General features: G+C 52.7%; 6 protein-coding genes across 6 annotated transcripts; 2 read left to right on the forward strand and 4 right to left on the reverse strand.

Moving 5' to 3' along the window:
- Positions 1-325: 325 nt before the first annotated feature.
- On the forward strand, positions 326-2,436 carry LOC111075533 (lipid storage droplets surface-binding protein 1). Its single transcript, XM_022368914.2, has 7 exons — positions 326-502; positions 560-858; positions 938-1,148; positions 1,423-1,616; positions 1,680-1,870; positions 1,935-2,112; positions 2,174-2,436. Exons 1-7 carry the CDS (start codon positions 499-501, stop codon positions 2,327-2,329), a joined length of 1,233 nt encoding a protein of 410 aa, XP_022224606.2. The 5' UTR covers positions 326-498; the 3' UTR covers positions 2,330-2,436.
- Positions 2,324-3,187, reverse strand: LOC111075610 (probable oligoribonuclease). The gene has a single exon (XM_022369049.2). It carries the CDS (start codon positions 3,114-3,116, stop codon positions 2,460-2,462), a length of 657 nt encoding a protein of 218 aa, XP_022224741.2. The 5' UTR covers positions 3,117-3,187; the 3' UTR covers positions 2,324-2,459.
- A 651-nt stretch (positions 3,188-3,838) lies between these two features.
- Positions 3,839-5,088, forward strand: LOC111064748 (dnaJ homolog subfamily C member 8). Its single transcript, XM_022352510.2, has 3 exons — positions 3,839-4,032; positions 4,181-4,501; positions 4,573-5,088. Exons 1-3 carry the CDS (start codon positions 3,964-3,966, stop codon positions 4,945-4,947), a joined length of 765 nt encoding a protein of 254 aa, XP_022208202.1. The 5' UTR covers positions 3,839-3,963; the 3' UTR covers positions 4,948-5,088.
- LOC111064736 (helicase SKI2W) lies at positions 5,012-8,936 on the reverse strand. The gene is made up of 3 exons (XM_022352503.2): positions 6,536-8,936; positions 5,399-6,478; positions 5,012-5,336 (listed from the first exon to the last, which is right to left on the reverse strand). The coding sequence occupies exons 1-3, from the start codon at positions 8,843-8,845 to the stop codon at positions 5,133-5,135; spliced, it is 3,594 nt and encodes a 1,197-aa protein (XP_022208195.2). The 5' UTR covers positions 8,846-8,936; the 3' UTR covers positions 5,012-5,132.
- A 110-nt stretch (positions 8,937-9,046) lies between these two features.
- On the reverse strand, positions 9,047-10,236 carry LOC111064757 (uncharacterized protein C11D3.03c). Its single transcript, XM_022352522.2, has 3 exons — positions 10,166-10,236; positions 9,961-10,100; positions 9,047-9,897 (listed from the first exon to the last, which is right to left on the reverse strand). The coding sequence occupies exons 1-3, from the start codon at positions 10,206-10,208 to the stop codon at positions 9,214-9,216; spliced, it is 867 nt and encodes a 288-aa protein (XP_022208214.2). The 5' UTR covers positions 10,209-10,236; the 3' UTR covers positions 9,047-9,213.
- A 94-nt stretch (positions 10,237-10,330) lies between these two features.
- Positions 10,331-17,770, reverse strand: LOC111064722 (nuclear pore complex protein Nup98-Nup96). Its single transcript, XM_022352492.2, has 10 exons — positions 17,593-17,770; positions 17,001-17,472; positions 14,276-16,921; positions 13,653-14,210; positions 13,395-13,583; positions 13,155-13,327; positions 12,786-13,083; positions 11,685-12,705; positions 11,210-11,619; positions 10,331-11,132 (listed from the first exon to the last, which is right to left on the reverse strand). Exons 2-10 carry the CDS (start codon positions 17,275-17,277, stop codon positions 10,648-10,650), a joined length of 6,057 nt encoding a protein of 2,018 aa, XP_022208184.2. The 5' UTR covers positions 17,278-17,472; positions 17,593-17,770; the 3' UTR covers positions 10,331-10,647.
- Positions 17,771-18,310: the final 540 nt, after the last annotated feature.

Below are 18,310 nucleotides of genomic sequence, written 5' to 3' on the forward strand. Positions count from 1 at the left end.
GACATCAAGTGATTCACATGCTTGGAGTTCCTAATTTAAACACACGTAAGTACATATGTGTGTTTAATCCGGTTGCACTTTGGAACTTATTCAGAGCTTTGCTTTCTATAATGGCATGGCATGGCGTGTTCATGATAAGCATTGGGAAAAATTGTCGAGTCGAGGTGCACGACGGTATTTGTGCTTGCGAAGAGCGAGGCGAGAGCGTCCCGTTTCGTTTCATCCTTATCGCTCGCTAGTGTTAAGGGTCAAAGCGAGCATGATGCGAGTGGTGTCCAGAAAGTGGACGAGTACCCCGTGTCCGTGCAATTTCGATTTAGTCTGTATACACATTCCGTAACGCTTAAAAGGGAGGCGCGATCGGTGCGAACAACTTAGAACGCGTCGCGATTTTGGGTATTCAAATACAAGCACGAATCTTTCGCAGAAGCCAGTCAGTAGCAATTCAGCCTGCGGCCGGAACAGTTCGTTTACCAAGCGACTTCTTCACACACACAAATGGGTTAGTTAGTGGCACGCGCTCATTGCATCATGTGATCTAATCCTAATCCTTTTAAAGCAACTGCAACTATCGGCAGTGGTCTGCACCTAGAGGCCATCGATCGCATTGGCTCCATACCATTGGTGGAGTCGAGCGTCAAGCGGGTGGAGAACATCTACGGCAAGGTGAAGAACAACAATCGTCTGTTCTCGTGGTACTTTGACGCCGCAGAGGCGACCATTTCGGCTGCCTATGGTTCCGTCCAGCCAGCCGTGAAACTCTTCGAGCATCCGCTGAAGCGTCTGGACAATGTCATGTGCAAGAGTCTGGACATACTGGAGCAGCGCATTCCGCTGGTCTATCTGCCACCCGAAATGGTAAGTACACGGCGACTGGCCACTGTCCGCCAATGTGGCTTAGTTCGCTCACAAAAAGGCAATTATCTTGTGCTTAAAGATGTATTGGAACACTAAGGAATACATGTCGGATCATCTGGTGCGGCCAGTGCTCAAGCGCGCCGATTCGGTCAAGCAAATTGGCAACGCTGTGCTGGAGAGTCCCCTGACCACCTATGCGGCGGATCGGATCGATGGAGCCTTTACAGCCGGCGACAAGTTTGTGGATAAATATCTGGTGCCCATTAGCACGGATCAGGATCAGACAGACGGTGAGTAACCTTGAGACAAGGTGCACTCATCTCACGCTCTGCTGCGGCTCGGCTCATAGTTTATATTTAAACTGGCGACGGCGACGATTACGGCTGCTAGTCGTGGAAAGGTTATCTCTTGTGAATTATTCGAGTCACGAGATAAGCGATGGCTCAGGGGTCCGTTCGATCGATCGCTGAGCGAGGCGCTCAATTCGCTGTAACACGAAACAAATCTACAATTCATGGGGGGACCTAAAATGCTATTAAACATTTGAATATATCCGCTTTGCAGCGCCGCAAGAGGATGATAGTGAGGCGGCGAGAGCGGCACTGAATGAGAAGGGTGCCATCAAGGCGATCCATCACGGGCAACGATTCTCCCGCAAGCTGAAGCGACGCCTCACACAACGAACGATTGCCGAGGCGCGCGCCCTGAAGAAACAAAGCAAAGTGGCCATCCATGTGCTCATCTATGCAGTGGAATTGGTTAGTAAAAAGGAGTGCCAACAACCATTACATGTCTAACACATCTTAAACGTGCTCCTGCAGATTGCCTCGGATCCCAAACAGGCCATGCAAAAGGCCAAGGAGCTGTGGGCGTATCTTAGCGCAGATGAGCCCGAGAATCAGGCCAGGCCAGCCACCCTGGAGCAGTTGATTGTGCTGCTCACGAGGGAATCGGCCAGAAGAGTCGTGCATTTGGTTAACTTCAGTGCCACTGTGGCATCCAACATACCCAGGTGAGTGTCCCGTAGCAGAGATTATCCTGACACACTAATCAATGCACTTGATGATCGCCAACAGAAACCTGGCACACACCACCACAGAAGTGGCCCACCAAATCGTATATATTAACCATCGCATCATCACAATATCTCGCCTGGACAAGGTGAAGAGCCTGTCCAAGGAGGAGGCGGAATCTCTATTAAAGCGCGCGCTTGCCTTCTATGGCAATCTGCAGGGCCTGTCCAACCGTTATCTGGTAAGAATGATGCAACCCCCCCACCCTCCTCGACTACTTACCAACCAATTGAATTTTCTAGGAACGTGTGGCCAACTTTCTGTCGGGACGCATTGAGGCCGAGAAGGTGACGGGCACCGACAGTGCCACAACCAATCACAGATCCTCGAGAAGGCGACAGGACAATAACACAAACAATTACTCAGCGGCCCACAACAATATAAATGGTGTCTACTAGGAAATTGAGTTTTTTATTGCAATCGTATTTTTATGTCTTATAATAGAGTTTTGGTTTTGCTTGCATATCCGCACAAGCCATTAAACGATTTTGTTTTTTACACTTAACACTGAATACGTTCCTTCTCGTTCTACTTAAACAAATGCTCCTTATAGTATTTTAACTCTTGTATGCTCTCCATGATATCCTCGAGGCTGCGGTGAGCAAATACCTTGCGCGGTGCAGCTTTTTCCACATCCGGATACCATCTCTTGGCCAGCTCCTTGATGGTGGAAACATCCACGATTCTATAGTGTAGATATTCGTTGACCGGTGCCATGTATTTTCGGAGAAACAACCTATCCATATAGACAGAGTTGCCGGCCAGAGGACACTTGCCCTTGGGGATGTTTTTCTGCAGGTAGGACATCACCAGATCCACTGCCTTGTCGGGCGTTACATCAGAGCTGCGGCACCGGTCGATCAGGCCAGACTCGTTGTGGTGCTTAATGCACCACTCGTTCATATTTTTGTAGACATCCTCGTCTGGGTAGTTGATGGCAAAGCAGGGTCCCTCGGACTTGATGTTCAGGTCCTTGTCGGTAATGATGCACGACACCTCCAGTATTTTGTCCGTATCAACGTTGAGGCCGGTCATCTCGAGATCCATCCAAACGAGATCCGTCTCGACATCGCCCAAACTTGGGGTTGTGCTCATTTTTTTACTTTCAATTGTCACACGCCTACTCTGTATCTGTAGGAACCTACCGCCCACAAACAGTCCCAGGCGTTTCAATTCGGGGAGCATTAAAAATTTGTATCAATTTTCCACAGGTTTGTTTTCATCCGCCATGTGTTCAGCGTGACCGCGCCGATAACGATAAAAATACCATCCGGCTAAAAAATAAATACCATTTAATAACATTTCAGTTTCGAGAAATACCATTTAAATACCATACCATAAAAAACCGGGGCAAACGAGACTTAACCCACTTAACACCCCTTTATTTAAAAAGCTGAGCACCCTTTGTTAAACCGCGGAAAATAATACGGATTTTAAATGCTCCTTGTAGCTCCATCGTCCTCTTTACTTACAAAACAAAAATGACCACCGACATCATTCACCTGTAATGCGTAAAATGTGTTAAAGTTACATAAATTTGCGTGGATATATTAAATACCCCTTCGGTCAACAAAGCGTTAACGTTCTCTTTTATTGATTGAAATCGTATTCCATAATTTTGATATTTAGTTTAATATTACTAGCTAGTTGGCCCTCTCAGCCCTAAACAAATAATTTTATCCAATTCTTCAATAGATTTTGTTCACGATTGGCTAGTTTTCAGAACTCTTTTTTATTGGATTGTTTACATAATAAGGTTCAAACAAACACAACATAAAAAAAATGGGATGTCGTTGTTGGTGGCGTTGCCAGGCTCGTGCCATTCGTTGTTGCTGCGGGCTGCCACACCATAATATTTTGTTACCCGTTTCATTACCAGTTGAGAGCACTGGAAATGAAATCTCTGACATTTGACAACACTGCGCCCTGGTACAGACAGTGCGTTTTTAACAAAAAGTCAATTTTATTGTTAGGGGAAAGCGGAAAGTCATCAAAATATAGTAATATAAGAGATAAGAACGTCACACACATAATGTCCTCCTCATCAGCCAGAGAGCAGCCGAGCACATCGAAGGAATCGTTTGAGGACTTCTACACCGAAGTAAGTTTAATGGATGGCAATGCCAGCGCAATAGCCAGGTGTTGTGGATGTGGGGGGGCCCTCCCATAACAGCACAGGCCAACCACACATTTATTATTATTTTTTGATTGTACACCATAAATAAACGATTTTGTGACTATATTCGCAGGTGAAAGAAATTGAAAAACGCGATTCTGTACTAACTCCTACTCAACAAATTGATCGTTTACTTCGTCCAGGTTCCACATACTTCAATCTTAATCCATTCGAAGTGCTCCAAATCGAACCAGAGGTCGAGGTGGCCGATATTAAAAAGCGCTACCGCACCTTATCCATTCTGGTACATCCGGACAAGAATCACGATAACCAGGAGCGCGCCCAACTGGCATTCGACATTGTATCGCGTTCCTGGAAAATCTTGGAGAATGATTTGTCGCGAAAAAAGTGCCTGGAGGTGTATGAGGAGGCCAAAGGACGAACGGATAAAATGGTTTGGACATGACATTTACCCCATTCTCACAAACTCGTAATTTGAATACCATGCCTGGGGCCACTTTTCAGATTGCAGAGAAACGCAAAAAGCTTAAAAAGGAGGGCAGACCCATGGAGCCCATACCAGAGGATGATCCCACGAAATACAAACATGCCATTTACGTAATGGTTATGAAACTGTTCGCCGACATGGAGCGTCGACGCCAGAAACTGGACCAGCGCGACCAGGAGGAGCGCAAACGGAAGCGAGAAACCGAAATCGAGGAGGAGGAGCGCATCAAATCGGACCGCGAGTGGCAGCAAAATTTCGAAGAGTCCCGCCAGAGTCGCGTGAACAGCTGGCATGACTTTCAGTCGGGCACCAGCAAATCAAAGAAGACTAAAAAACAGAAGCACATGACTGGCATGATGGTGCCGCCCAAATTCAAGCCAGAGTCACGATGAAATTAACCTCCAGCGCGACGTTTGTTCCATCGTTCCGCTGTTGCATGGGTGGCACCCACAAATATTTTTACACTTTTATAAGTCTCCCATTTGGAATTGTAATTGACACACGTGCATGATAAATAGTTTTAAGAAATCCAATTCCTTGTCTTGAATCTCGCATCAGGGCTATGCCCCATTCCCCGTTACAGTTCCGTGTACAGGCTGGCTGTGAATACAATGTCGCGCTTGATGGCCGCCGATGCCTCCTCCATTTTGGCCTGCAGGCCGGGATTTCCAATGCGTATGGCCGCTGTCTTAACGTCACGCAGCGTCTCGTCCAGCTGCTGGATGCAGCGCACAATGATGCCCTCCTGCACTTCGGTCAGTTTCATAATCTCGGCAAAGGGCTGCAAGAATAACCAAACAACAATCAGTTTCAAAACAGAAGCTGCGCTCCAATGCTTCCTACCTTGTTCCTGGCCCACTCGTAGACCACCTCGAGCAGGCCAAAGTTCAGGCGACTCTCCGATTCAGTGGACGCCTGGAAACGCTGCTCCTCGGCTAGAATTTTGTCGCTAATCTGCTCGAAGGCAGCCACGCATTCCTTCAACGGCTCCGGTATGGCTGGCTCGCCCTGGATCTTGGCCTGAAACACCAGACCCGACAGCAGGGCAGCGATTTCCGCTGGCTCGAGATCATTGAACATGTTGCAGAGTATCAATTCCGTGATGAGCAGCTCGTTCTGGCCCATCTCGCAGGCTACTTTGCCCTTGAGCTTCACCTCGTTCTGCTCATCGATGTAGTTGAGGGCGTGCAGGACCTTCAGCTTGTTGCAGTAGTCCGGATAGAGGGACAGATTCTTGGCCGAGTTCTTGAAGCGCAGCTCCTCGATGTGCATCTCCAGCATTCGTCGCTCGTAGACCTTGGCGAACTCCTGCTCGAATCCGGCAATATTTGTGTGTGGCAGCAGCTTGGCCATCTGGCGGCCTAACTGCTCGACAGACTGCAGCAGATCCACTTCGGTGTCCGCATTCACATTGATTTCCTTGGCCAGATTGATGCACTTGATGCTGTCCGCATTGGCGATATAATTCTCATTGAGCTGATGCAGATCGGCGACCGCCTTCACCACCGTGGCACCCGGCGGTGTGTCCTTGAAACGCTCCAGCTGCCGCTGCTCCCAGTTGCGTATGATAATGTCCGCGTCCACCTTGAACGTGGACTTGGTGATGCTCACAATATCAATGGCCATGATGTCCAGCACAGCGTGGCCGCCGATTCCCTCCGGCTGGAAGAACTTGTTCTTGGGCGTCAGCGAGAGTATCTTGTAGTAGAACTCGCCGCGATTGAGCAGGTGGAGGCCCCCTTCGTTCTCCTTGGCCTTGAACTGATGATCCAGGACGAGCACTTTGTACATGGTGTCCTTGCCCAGCACGGACTTGATGTTCAGCAGAATGGCCAACTTGTTGAAGTGCATGCCCTGCGTGATGACAATGACGCGACCCACCTTCAGTTCCTTCTGGATTTTGGCCTGCGTAACGATGAATTTCTGCAAAGATCAGGCCATTAAATAAGCGACACAAACAAGTGGGTAGAGGGGGCTAACCATAACGCGATGCTTCTCCTTCCAGTACTGTATGGACTTGTCGTAGAACTGAACCAGCGGCTGCAGATGCTCCCCCAGGGCGGGCAGCATGGCGAACTTATCCTCGGCAATGCGCAGCTGTTTCTGCTGCGTTGGCAGCTGCAGTTTCTGGTTGAACTCCTTGAAGCTGAACTGCATAATGTCCTCCACCTTGATGCTCTCGATGCGCAGGCAGGTGAGGATGACGGCATACCGCAGGATGAACTGTGATTGCAGCTTCTCCGGCAGGCCGAGTATCATCGGACGCAGTTCCATCGAGGGCGGCACATTTCCCTTGCACAGCACAATGACGGTGCCGGTCTCATCGTGGCCCCGGCGACCCGCCCGACCAGCCATCTGTATGTACTCGCCCGGCTTCAGATTGCGCACCTCCAAGCCGTCGAATTTCTTGTGCGAATCAAAGACGACCGTGCGGGCGGGCATGTTGACGCCCATCGAGAAGGTTTCGGTGGCAAAGAGCAGCTTGACCAGACCATTCTGGAACAGCATCTCCACAATCTCCTTGAGTATGGGCAGAATGCCGCTGTGATGGACACCGATGCCCCGCTCCAGGGCATCCTTGAGCACCAGCACCTGCGGAATGCTGCGATCCGGTGGCTTCAGCTTGGCCAGGCACTGCAGAAAGAACTTCTGCACGGCTCCCTTCTCCTTCTCCGTGTTGAGATCGACCGACTGAAGGGCGGCCACATTGGTGTCGCATCGATTGCGCGACAACGTGAATGCCACCACGGGCATTTTGTTGTTGCGCTTGAGGAAATCAATCAGCCCAATCCACGTGTACTGCTCCTGCTTGGCATTCACATAGTTCTTGGGCCCGCTGGCACCGGCACCGCCCTTCGATTTGCCCTGCATCTCCTTCTTGCGCTCCACGGCCTTCTCGTAGTTGCCCTGCAGATACTTGCCATTGGCATCGACCAGCAGAAAGATGTCGTCGCGACTCTTGCCGCCCGCACCCGTGTAGAGGAAGTGCTGCAGCGGCACCGGACGCTTCAGCGTGCTGATCACATAGACCTTGCGCTTCTTGGTGCTGCCCACCCAGTCGGCCAGCTCCATGGTGTTGGGCACTGTGGCGCTCAGCATGATGATATTGACATGGTCCGGCAGCAGTATGATCACCTCCTCCCACACATGGCCGCGCTCTGGGTTGTTGATGTAGTGCACCTCATCGAAGATCACGTACTCGAGGTCGCGGGTGATGTCGCTGCCGCAGTAGAGCATCGAGCGCAGGATTTCGGTGGTCATGATCAGGCAGGAGGCGGTCGGCTCGATCTGCAGATCGCCCGTTATCAGGCCCACATCCTTGAAGGTCTTGCGAAAGTCGCGATACTTCTGGTTGGAGAGCGCCTTGATCGGGGACGTGTAAATGGTGCGCGTGAGATCCCGCTTGGACAGTGCGATGGCATACTCGGCCACCACCGTCTTGCCGGCCGATGTGTGGGCCGCCACAAACACATACTGTCGCTTCTCCAGCTTGAGGATCGCCTGCTTCTGGAACACGTCCAGCTCGAAGGGGAAATCCATTGCGGGGCAGGGTATCTGCTCCTTGAAGTTGCTGATCGGCTGGCTAATGTCCACCATTTCCGCCCAATCACTGCTGAACGTCTTCGCCGTCGTCGAGATGTTCAGGATCGGCTTGAGATCCGCTTTCATAATCTGATCGTCCACATCCTGGTACTCGGTGGAGGGGGCGGGAAACTTCAGATCCAGCTGCGGTCCCTTGCCAGCCTCATTCTCAGTTCGCGTCATCTGCATCCATTCCTGCACATCGAGATCCTGCTCCAGATTGTCCAGCAGATCGACTGTCGTTGCTGCCACTGGCGGAGCTCCATCCGCGGGTTGCCTCTGGGCGAAGTCATGACCTGTGGCAAAGCCCGGCGGCACCGTCAGCAGACTGTCGCCAAAATCAAAGCAATCCACATCCAAGGCAGCCATCTGCTGTCGCTGCTCGTCAAAGCCACCCGGCCAGAAGGGATAGTTCAGGTGGGAGCCACGCGTCGCCTCCTCCAGCAGGCCCGGCTCCCGTTGCATGGACATCGAATTGTTGGCATTGGCCCCCACATCCTCCAGATCCACCTCCACGAACTCGAGTATCTCTCCGCTCAGGTCACGGCGCGGCATCAGCTTGGTGCTGCCCGGGCATTTGGGGACATGCAACAGGCGCATCGGATCAATCTGCCGTGGCAGCACATCGGGCTGGGGAATGGCTATATCCGGCCGCAGTATATAGCTGCGCAGCTTCTCCACGTTGTCTTCGCCGCTAATCTCGTTCATTTTTCTTATTCCAGTTTGTTGTTTCGGCGTTTGTTTTACATCTGGCAAAACAAAGTGGCGTATAAGAGAATAACACACCGCTTTGGTCACACTAAGGAATATAAAAACAAAGCAATAGCTCTGACACTTTTGGCTAGAAATAGATTGAAAGCCTAGAGGGGATGGAAACCCAAATCACCAGCAGTGTAGCTCGGATTAAATTTAATAATCTTAGTCTGCCAATATGTACAATTTATTTATACATTTAATTTCCATAATTGCATCACATGTGACTGTTAATTTTTTTAAGCCAAAAGTCTGCGCATCTCTATCTTATACTCAAGATTTTGAACGGAATTCCGCTGGATCGGGTAATGGAAACTTTCCTGCTACTTCTTGCGAAAAACCTCCACCTTCAGAGGGTGACACTTGTCGTCGGGCACCTCCGCTCCCACCTGTATGGAGACATCGCCCTGGGGACAGGCACTCAGAGCGACCAACAGATTCATGTCCGCCACAAACTCGATGAAATCCCCTTTGCGTGCGGGACTCGGCTTGCAGAAATACTGCTGCGTGTCCCTGGTGAAGCCGGTGCACATGAATATATTCCACACATCGTGGACATCCTGCTCGGTCAGGCCGCGCTCCTCCACCACTGCCTTGACCAGCGAACTGTGGCAGCTGCCGACGCGATCTCGGCCCGTTATCAGCTTGTAGGTATAATCATCGCAGCGCGTTCCGATCACATCATGCAGAGCGGCACCGTCCTCGTCGATGCCATAGCCGGCCAGTGAGTCGAACACAAATGTGGCCATGGGGCGCAGGTGGGGCAGGCAGCTCCAAAGGCGATCGTAGACCCTCAGGTGGGAGGCGTGCAGCTGACGCGTCTTGCCCGAGTAGAAACGCTCCTGGGTGTTCTCTAGATTCCAGAAGTTCAGATCGCCCACCTGCGCGCCCTCGTGTACTGTGATGCGGCAGAGATCGCCCGCCTGCATTGTCCAGGTGCGCGCCTCACGCTTGGGCACTACCAGCGTCTGCACCAGTTCTCCAGTGATGGCCAGGTAGCGTTTGTCCTAGATCAACAGAGATCGTGTTAGCTTGGAATTGGATTGGATTCGATTAGATATGGGTGTTACATCGTATTCCTTATGGGAGACAATGGATGCACTGGGCTTGTCGTAGCACACGACAGGCGTGTGCTTATCAAAAGTGCGCGGCTTGTAGTCACGTCCACACCAAGGGGCTGTGGCTGGCGCACTTGGTTTGTCGGCCATAGCTGCTGGGCAAAGTTTTGTTATTAAATGCAGTTTCTTGATGGACACACCCCAGCCACATTCACACCTGGTCTTATCGGGGGCGGCGGCGTATTGAGTCTACGCTTCATATCAGCTTTGGCGGCGACTGTTTTGCAGCCCTACATCCGATCGATAGGCACAACACGACGATCTTCTATCGCGTTTGAATTGGGGGGAATGGAAATGAAATGACTGAAGCTGAGCTGTGGCTTTTAGTGTGTAAAAACAATCAAATCAATTTTATTGTTTACCAAAAAGGTCTTACATAATGATAGTCACACGTGCAAGAAATTGGAAATATAATCGAATTAACAAAATAACAAAGACATTTATAATAACTGTGGTGTGAACGTGATCTCCCTTTCTCTCCCTCTCACCGTTGACGAAACGTTTTGCTTAGATCGTAATCTTACTCTAATTCTGTCTTCTTGTTTTTTTTTTTATTTTTTAGGGTAGATGCTAATCAGTGGTTATATCTAGACTTAGATTCGATCTTAACTTTAATTTTCGTGCATTTTCCGTTTTGGCTTAGGTGATATCCATGCCGCTGATCCGCTCACGGAAGGTAGTTTTCTGCTCCAGATCTTCCAGCAGCTCGTCCAGCAGTATGCGCAACTCCTTCGAAAGGAACTCCTGGGGCATCGGCAGCTTTTCGAGTGCCACTTTTAGTACGGCGGAGGACTGAATTTGGGGGCTGACAATGCACATGCCATGCACCAGACAGTTGAGGCTCTGCGAGATCTCCGTCTGGCACAGACGATGCTTGGCCGTGGGGCACGGCAGCAGGCTGATGCGCGAACAGATCTCGCTCAGCTGTGGCTTCAGGTTCTCCCAGCGCGCCTTGATGTCCTCAATATTCTGCACGCTCCGTATCTGCTTGAACTTTGAGCTGATATCGATATAGTCGAGGAATATCTGACCCTGATTGGCCCAGTTCGGCACTCGGATGCTGCTGCTGCTGCCCTCGGTGTCCTCGAACTGGATGAGCAGACGATGCAGATACTCCGTCTTGCCTGCAAAAGGTTCAAGCAAAGCAGCAAATTAACGACTGTATTGGTCTGTCGCCTCTGCTCTGTTCTGTGGCACTTACCATTGATGATGGCATCGGGCGCAATGTACTGAAAGATGATCTCGTGCGCCTCCGCCCAGTGCTTGGCCGTCAGCAGATGCTTCGCCTGCAAATGTCGCTGGCCGAGGGAACCGGCCCGCACAGCCTTGGCATAGTCCAGCCACGACTTGGGCACACCCAGCTGCTCCACAATGAAGCGCTCCTCGTCGTTGTGCGCCGCCTGGGCCAAGACGCTCACGTTGCGCAGCAGCATCTGTTGCACGGCCCTCTCACGCCGCTCACGGCTCTCGATGTGCAGCAGCACAAAGATGCCCCACTGCCAGAGGCCCTCGTTCTCCAACTGGCTGGCAAAGTCCACCGTCAGCTGGGCCTCCGTCAGGGGCGAGCAGTGGCGATAGCCCAAAGCCGACAAGCTTTGCAGCAGCAGCCAACTGTTGAATGCAACGGCAAGGTTAAGGTGGTAAGGCTAAGGGCAAAGGGAGAGTGAGAGTCTTACCTTAAACGAAAGTCCATGGGATCGTTTGTGTGGGTTATGGGATTCAGAGTCTCCTCCAGGGAATGCATCCGCTTGGAGTACAGCTGCAGCAGATGGTATCGCAGGTCGTACACAGGTGTCTTCCTCTCTGCAGTGGTGGACACGCCCTTGTAGGTGGGGCTGGGCGGCTTTGCGTAGCACTCCTCGGACTGGTAGGCCTTGTCGTACTCCATTAGGGCGTCCGTAATGGAGGAGGTGGGTGCCCTGAAGTACCACAGCTCCATGCCCACCACCGTCAGCCAGCTGTTGTCCTCCATCAGATTGATGGTACCCTGGGAGGATTGCATCATATTGACACCCGCCGCCATCATGTACATCTTGAGGCGGTTCAGATCGATGAATTTATCCGATTTGCTCTGCTGCCAGGCGAACAGTTGCTCCTCCATGAGCATGCGAAAGACGGCACCGGATCCCAGCTGGGCGAGAATCAGCGCCAGATTGGCATCGTCGTAGTTCAAGGCCAGATCGCAGGCTTCGCTCACGCGATGGCAGCTGAGCAGATCGAGCATGTGGTCCAGGTAGCTGTGGCTGCTGACCTTCTTGGTCAGCAGATCCCTGCCCACTAGGGTGTTCTCCAGCCACTCGGAGAACAGATTGCGCCGACACATGACCACGTAGTGGCTGTTTGGGTCGTTCGTTTCATCCGCCAGCTCTTCGTGCTGCCCCCACAGCGCATACAGAAGGGACCACACGGACACACCGTATTCCTCGAGGGCTCCAAAGTTGCGCAGCTTCAGGGATTCTCTTAGATGTTTGGCAATCAGCTGCGTGCCAGTGCCCGCATGCAGCCATGGGCATTGGCTATTCTCGATCTCCACGGCAATGCCCTCGCCCAGCTGCACCTCCAAATGGGGCACAATTGTCTCGCGAAAACTAGCATGGCCATGCACCATATTAAAGTTGCACAATTTCCACAAAACTGGCGAGAAATCATTGGCCGAACGTGGCATAAACACCAGAGAGGCTGGCGTCACGCTAGCATCTACAAAACAAAACAAAAAAGAGCATTAATTAATTAATTAAATATTATTTAAAAGGCAGAGCCATGTGGCCGGTTTCTACCTTCTATGGCGCTGCGCACATTGATCAGCGTCTGTGGCACCATCAGTGTGTTGTGCGGGCCAAAGCTCAGCTTCAGGCCGTGTCCCTTGTAGAAGCCCAAATCGGCCACCCATTTGTGGCGTTGCTCGTACAGAATCGAGCGGTTCAGTGGCACTATGGTGCCAAAAACCTTAACGGGCGCCACCTTCGGTTTGCTCACAAACTTAAACGGCCGCAGCTTGGAGGGTGCGGCTGCTGCTGCTGTTCCACCTGCCTTTGGTTTATCCCCAAAGTTGCTGCCAGTGGCCAGCGAAGAGGTCTGAATGAGAGTTGAATTGGATTCATGGTTGTTTATTGGACTCTAAAGGAATGGTTTCCGTTTCTTTATACCTCATCTGATTGCACCAGACTGGTCACAGAGGCCGACGAGGAGACGGGCAGGCCGGCAGATGTGCGTCCAAAATCGTATGGACTGGAGGATTCAGAGGCTCCGCCCATGTCTGTCCAGGCGCTGGGCCCTCCCTGAAGCAAGTTGCGTTGGCGTTGAAAGCGGTTGGAAGTCACTGAAAAATATAAAAAAAAATGTAATGTGGACCGAATCGCGGCATGACTTTGAGCTGCTGCTTCTACCTCTAACTTCATCTTCGCTGGCGTCATCGTCCTCGACAAACAGCGAGGACTTCATCAGTTGCATTTTATGCGGCTCATTGCCGGCCATCTCCTTGGCCAGCATCGCTGTGGGGCTGACAATTGTCTGCTGCTGATGTCGTGGCGCCTCAAACATGGAGAAGTCCGTGCCAGCGCCAGCCTGAAAGAATTCTGTGTGTGTGTGCAAGACATTTGTATGAGTATGGAAAAAGGGCAGGCAACTCTCCTCATTGCACTCACGTGTCTTATCCATTAGCATAAACTCGGCCGAGTCGTCCATGGGCCGGAAACTGCTGCCGGCCACATTCGCCACCAATGCCTTGGGATCCAGCGAGCGTGCCGCATCCTCGGATATACGCTGGGCATGCCGCAACGAATTGAGCGTCATCTTCTCCACGTTATCCTGGGCCGCTGCCGCCGCTGCTGCTGCTCGATAATGTGTCTCGAGGGCCGTCATTTTCACCTTCTTTGGATCGGTGGGCACTTTGTCATTGCTGTCCTCCTCGTCGCTGTCATCCAGGCCGTACTTGGAGAAGTGCTTCACTCGGAACACCCAACTGCCCGTCTCTGGGCGGTACTCGATGAAGCGCGTATCGTTCTTGTCGCAGACGCGACGCAGCTTTCCCTCCCAGTCCATTTCGATCAGACGCTGCGCATCCTTAACAGCCACATGCTGGGTCTTGTCCACGGGCCACACCTGATCGAGGGTGACCTGTGCCTCACGATTGAGGCCTTGGTTGATGGCCGGCTTGTTCTCATCGTCCGGATAAATGATAATCTCCTTGTTACGGAAGTGAACTGCAGTCGGAAAGAGAGAGAGATTAGTTCCTTGCTGTTTGCTGCTTGCCTGGCTCCCCACTTACCAATCTCATCCAGATTCAGTCCAGCCACGTCCATTTCCTTGCCAAAGAAGACATTGCCATAGCCCTCGCGTCCAATGGTGAAATTGGGCACCACACAGGACCCATCCTCGGCCAGGTACGACTTGAGATCATCCAGCGAGGGTATCGTGTAGTAGCCTACGCGTCGCAGCACTATCCCCGTGGGATGTGGCTCATAGTCCGCCGCCTCAGCCGCACCCGCTGCCGCCTCTATGGCCAGTCTGGAGCGATTCGCTGAAGTCTCGTCATCGTGGGAACGATTCGAGTGGGCGCTGTCATTGGCCTGCTGCTGCTCCGAGCCGAAGGTGTCCCGCCGGGCAATGGCACTGGCGCTGGTCTGCGACAGATCCTCGAACGGGTTCTCTGGTATGGTGGAGACGGACAGGCGCATCGTGGAGCTGGTGCGGTAGGTCTCGAGTGGTTTGCGCGGCACCAGCTCGTTGAGGGTACTGTTGTGGGGCGACTGCTGCTGGTCCATGCCCGTCTGGATGTTGCGCTGGCGCACCATCTCCAGATTCTTGGGATGCAGCCAGGACTCGCGCCGACTCGTGTCCTGCTGCTGCTGCTGCTGCTGCTGGTGGTGCTCTCTGCTGTCTCTGGGCGAGAAACCTGCGCTGCTGGCCGACGCGGCTGCTGATGCTGTTGGCGGTGTCTGTTCAGTGGGAATGGCTCCATTAAAGGACTCTCGCTGGGAGCGTCCCAAAGACGTATAGACGCTGTGCGGACCGCTGCTGTTCGCCGGCGAGTGGGAGTTTGAAATATCGGCAGCCTTGTCCTTGGGCTTGATCACCAGACGCTTGGAATTCGGCTTGATGTTGAAGCCCTCGACACTGCCGTCGAACTCCTCGAGACCCGAGAACAGGGACTTTCGGGTGACAGTACCAGCGGCCTTCACCTTCACGGGCGCCGGATTCGCGTTGGTGTTGATCTTGAACTGCTTGTTGTTCATGTCCATCACCGCCTGCTGTGCGGCTGGGTTGGTGGCACGCGTGGCGTCCGCCTCGTCGCCGTTCCGCAGGTCCTTGAAGATGGGCGTATCGCCGTAGGGCGAGGTCACACGGGCCAGGATCTGCTGATGGATGGGCTGCTGTGATTGCTGCATCATGCCACCGCCGACGCCCATCTGCTGGTGGGCCCCCATTCCCATGCCGCCGGTCATCGATGTGTTGCCCCCGAGGCTGCCAAACGCTCCGCCACCGCCGAGTGAGCCACCGCCTGTGCCAAAGGCACCAGTGCCACCGCCAAAGAGTCCTCCTCCGACGCCGCCCACTTGTCCGCCCTGCTGCTGGCCACCCAGCGTGGATGCTCCTCCGAACATGCCGCCTCCGGGCTTGGCTGCATTCCCAAAGAGCGATCCTCCCGTGTTGCCGGCATTAAAGTTGAGCGGCGCCGCGGCTGTGGCTCCAAAGCCGCCAAATCCCGTGGTGGCTGGCTTGTTCATGCCTCCCGCATTGTTGAAGAGTCCTCCGCCCGCGGCGACGCTGCTGTTGGTCATCCCAAAGTTACCGAAGCCCGTGTTGGCCGTTGAGGTGGCTCCGAAGGCGGGCGCCGCAAAGCTGGTGGCCGGCTTGGCCCCAAACAGGCCTCCTCCAGCCGTGCTGGTGGCCGGGGAACCGAAGCCAAAGCCTGTATTGGCCGCCGTTGCAGCTGTGCCCAGGCCAAAGGCCGACTTGTTGGGATCCGCGGCGGGGGTGCTGCCAAAGAGCGACGTCTGTTGCGGCTGTTGTCCTGCCGTCGAACCAAAGGAGCCGAATCCTGTGTTGGCCTGGCCAAAGGCTGGGGCCGCACTGGTGGCGGGTGCCTGGCCAAACATGCTGGCGCCCTGGCCAAAGGCCGGCTTGGCCCCGAACGGATTCGAGGCATCCGCTGCCTGGGGCTGGGCAAAGGCCGTGCCGGGTGTCGCTCCGAATGGCTTCTGGAGGAAACTGTTCTGCTGGGCGGGTGCCCCGAAGGCGCTGCTCGTGGCCGGCTGACCAAAGGCCGATGTGCCGAACAGACTCTTGTTCTCCTGACCCACCGACTGGCCAAAGAGTCCCGCACTCGGCTGGACAGCGCTGCCGAACAGACCCGAGGCTGGGGGCTGGGCGGCTGTGGCCGGACTACCGAAACCAAAGGCACCCGCTGTGCTGCCCGCCTGCGGACCCTTGCGCGAACTGAGATAATCCTCCAGGCGCAGCTCCTCCAGCGACTTGAGTTCGTACTCCTTCATGGCCGTGATGCAGTGCTGCTTGGTGCTCACACTGTTCGGCTGTCCGCCCTTCATCAGCGTGTCTGTGCCCATCGTTGGCTGATACTTGACCAATGCCGTGCCCATATTGACGCCACCGCCCACGGCCGCTGCCTGGGGCTGGGCGAACGCCGATGCGGCCCCACTGCCAAAGACATTTGTGGTGGTGGGCGCTGCCTGGCCAAAGTTTCCGAATGCCGATGCGCTGGTGGCGGCCGTCGTCTGACCAAACAGCGACGATGTCGGCTGTGCTGCTGGCGTCTGACCAAAGGCGGTCATGCCCAGGGTGGCCGGCTTGGCGGCTCCGAATGCCGGCGTTGCTGCCTGGCCAAAGAGCGAGGTGTTGGGTGCCGCCTGTGTCGATCCAAAGATGTTCGCTGGCTGCTGGGGCTGCGAGAACGCTGCAAAAGAGGAAGAGGGGGGAGAATATCGAATTACTGACGCTGCTGTTGCTGGGAAGACTGGCGCTTCGTCTCTAACCTCCAAATGATGTGGGCGCTGCGGTGGTGCCGCCAAAGGCGCTGGACGTACTGGCCCCAAACATGCCACCAGCTGGCTGCGCCGGCGTTGCTGGGGACCCAAAGAGCGATGGCTGGGCGGGTTGGGCGGCAAAGGTCGAGGTGTTGCCAAACGCTGGTGCCGCTGGCTTGCCAAAGGCCGTCTGACCGAATGGTGTGGTCGTGGCCGTGTTGCTAAACCCGCCAAAGCTGGTGGCAGTGGGCGTGGCTCCAAACGTGGGTTTCGAGCCGCCAAACATATTTCTTCGTCACTCCGGGGGCTCCTCAAACAAAGCGCAAACACATGCACTGCACTAAGACTGTTGCTCCTTGTTCCGTCGTCAGCGTCGACCGCGCGTGATTTCACAATGTGCTGCAAACTTTACACCTTCACAACGTGGGGGCAGTGCGCTGCTCTGTCTGTTGCTCGTTAGCCGATCCTCCGGCGCCGTTAACTATAAAATATAAACACTTGCAAGCCGTTTGTTTGGCCAAAATTTGTTGGGCGACGCAAAAATAGAGGAAATGGCGCGCCGATTTTTTCACAATGTCCGAAAATTGGTGATGGCACTCACTGTCTCTTCCGAATCGATAACTTCGCGCGTGTATTTACCAAAAATATCGGCGTAGTGTGTGTAGACTAGTTATTTAGCATACAACTATATAAATATAAAATAAACTTATTTCACAGGAGGTGGCGTTAGCCCGTATCAGACTTGGGGGCCAAATAAATCTTTCAACTAATCACGGCTAAAAATAACTTAATATAAAAAAAAAAAAAACTTATTTCACTTGATAATGATTTTACACTGTCGTTATTTGACGTGGAAATTGAGTCAAGGTGTACTAAGGTTGAGTTATTGCAGTCCGACGATTTATACTTTGGCCGTTTTCGTTTGAACCTTATTATTTTGACAATCCAATAAAAACGAGTTCTGAAAACTAGCCAATCTTGTACAAAATGTATTGATGAATTGCATAAAATAATTTGTTTCGGGCTTAGTGAGCTAACTAGATAGTAATATTAAATCGAATATCAAAATCAAGAAATATCAAACGGATCCTGTCGTGTCCGTCAGTATATTTACGGTATATTATTTAATCAATAATATACTTTTCAAAATGACCGCCAAACTCCATTTAGCGCACAAAAAATACTGACACTTTTCGCTCTCAATTCGTGGTGGTTTTTCAAAATTTGCTGACTTGATTTATGGACTTGAGATATTGTTTGTAATTTCAGGATCCAATTAATGCAGAATCTACTCAGTCTCTTTTTTAAAGACATCAAAG

This window comes from Drosophila obscura, unplaced genomic scaffold, assembly GCF_018151105.1.
Source record: "Drosophila obscura isolate BZ-5 IFL unplaced genomic scaffold, ASM1815110v1 contig_150, whole genome shotgun sequence".
Classification (NCBI taxonomy): domain Eukaryota; kingdom Metazoa; phylum Arthropoda; class Insecta; order Diptera; family Drosophilidae; genus Drosophila; species Drosophila obscura.